General features: G+C 35.3%; 1 protein-coding gene across 2 annotated transcripts in view; it reads left to right on the forward strand.

Moving 5' to 3' along the window:
* The window catches only part of LOC110268558 (inositol hexakisphosphate and diphosphoinositol-pentakisphosphate kinase VIP2-like), a 6328-nt gene continuing 4509 nt past the window's right edge, over positions 7–1825 (forward strand). The window contains exons 1-4 of one of the 2 annotated variants that reach the window (XM_021114975.1): positions 7–188; positions 346–405; positions 684–730; positions 1350–1433. In XM_021114975.1, the coding sequence (XP_020970634.1) occupies positions 117–188; positions 346–405; positions 684–730; positions 1350–1433 (263 nt within the window). In that variant the 5' untranslated portion in view covers positions 7–116. The remainder of the gene's footprint in view (positions 189–345; positions 406–683; positions 731–1349; positions 1434–1825) is intronic. The other variant, XM_021114976.1, reaches the window with a different exon arrangement.

Genomic DNA, 1825 nt, shown 5'->3' on the forward strand with positions numbered 1-1825 from the left:
AAAAAAAATATAAGTAAAAAAAAAAGAGAAAAGAAAAATTGCGAAGAAGAGTGAAATACTGAAATCACAAAGAGCGTGAGGTTGAAGGAGCAGAAGAATTTCTGTTTCGGTGAGCTATGGCGGAGTCGGAGAAGAAGATCACAGTTGGCGTCTGCGTGATGGAAAAGAAGGTGAAATGTGGCTTCGAGGTTCCCTCTTTTTCGCCGTTACTTTTCTATTTTCGTCTTCTGGTTTTGGATTTTTTTTCCCGATGTTCTGTAACGGAGACTCGTCGGAAGAATGTGCGAGATTTTCTGCGGTGTGTCTCCGTTTTCCATTTCTCATTTTCGGATCATGCATTTGCAGGTTTTATCGGCACCTATGGGGCAGATTTTTGATAGATTACACGCATTTGGTGAATTCGAGGTTCGTGTTTTCCAGTTCTCATTTTTGGCTTGTTATTCAATTTGGAAACAGCAAAGTTTGGATTGTTTGATTTCTTTTAATGCACAAAAAATGTGTAATAGGTGATGCTTTTCTAGTTTTCTTTTGAATTTCGCCTTTTCTTATGTTACCTTTTTGTTATTGTTTTCGATATTTGTTCGTATTTTATTGGCTGAAAATTTAAAAATATCAGTTGAGCACTATTCTCTTTTTTTGGAGTTTTATTCTACATTATTTTGGATTTTTTCTCTGTATTTTAGGTTATACATTTCGGGGACAAGGTGATTCTTGAAGAACCAATAGAGAGGTATGGTAAATCTGAGTGTCTTAGAACGGAAATTTGTTTGCACTTTTACATTTAAAATAGTATTCGCTGTTCTTCTTTACTTCCGTAAGTTACACGTATGCAAATCATGTACCTTCTTTTATTCCAACGCATCAAAGGAATTTTTTCTTTTTAATTTTTTGTCCACTGTGTTACGTTCCGTTGCCTTGCATCCATCCATACGAAAAGTTATACATGGAGAAAATGTTCTCTTTTTTGGCCTTTTTTTTCCTTCTTTTGGGCCCCGGGGAAGGGAGGGGCAAGCAACAGATTTTTTATTTATTTTTCTGCCGTATATGAAAACGTTTGTCATATCGTTTGTCAACGTATCTGATATTTCTTGTGCTCGAGAGTTGAGACGGGTGGAGAATGATGTAATAGTGTTGCTCTAGAGAGCCAACTGAAACATTTTAACTCTCATTTCGACCATAAGCTTAGGATTCAGCTGGTTATGCTGCGACAGCATGAATTGTATTTACACTTGGAATTTGGAAACATCCAAGTTATAGCTGAACTATTTTATTGTTGTCAACCTTGTGGGTGTTTAGAATTTAGGGTCATGCCTTAAAAATACTGAAGTTTAAATATGTTCATATTTCAGCTGGCCAATATGTGATTGTTTGATTGCATTCTATTCTTCTGGATATCCCCTCGAAAAGGCTGAAGCATATGCTGCTTTAAGGAAGTAAGTTTGTTCATCTATCAACTTCACTCTATCAACTTCACTTGATGTGTCATATATAATTTTTATTCATCACCTCCTATATAGTGTAAGTCCATCCATCTTTTAGTTTCCGCAACTAAAAGATGTTATGGATTAAACGCTGCTGATGTATGCAATATGACCATACTGGTACACTAGCTTCTTGACAATCACTTTTTTAATTGTATTCTGGTGTAGTTGGTTGAGGCCGAAGGCATCCACATAAGTTTAGCTTTACCTTTACTTTTGTGCTTTTTTGTTTTCAGATCTAATTTACTTGTGTGCTCTATTCATGAGTATTTGAATGAATTTATTACTGATGTGAATCTTTAACAGTTTGAACTGTTTTGCTGCATTTTTTTTTTTTTTTACTT

This window comes from Arachis ipaensis, chromosome B10 (assembly GCF_000816755.2).
Source record: "Arachis ipaensis cultivar K30076 chromosome B10, Araip1.1, whole genome shotgun sequence".
Classification (NCBI taxonomy): domain Eukaryota; kingdom Viridiplantae; phylum Streptophyta; class Magnoliopsida; order Fabales; family Fabaceae; genus Arachis; species Arachis ipaensis.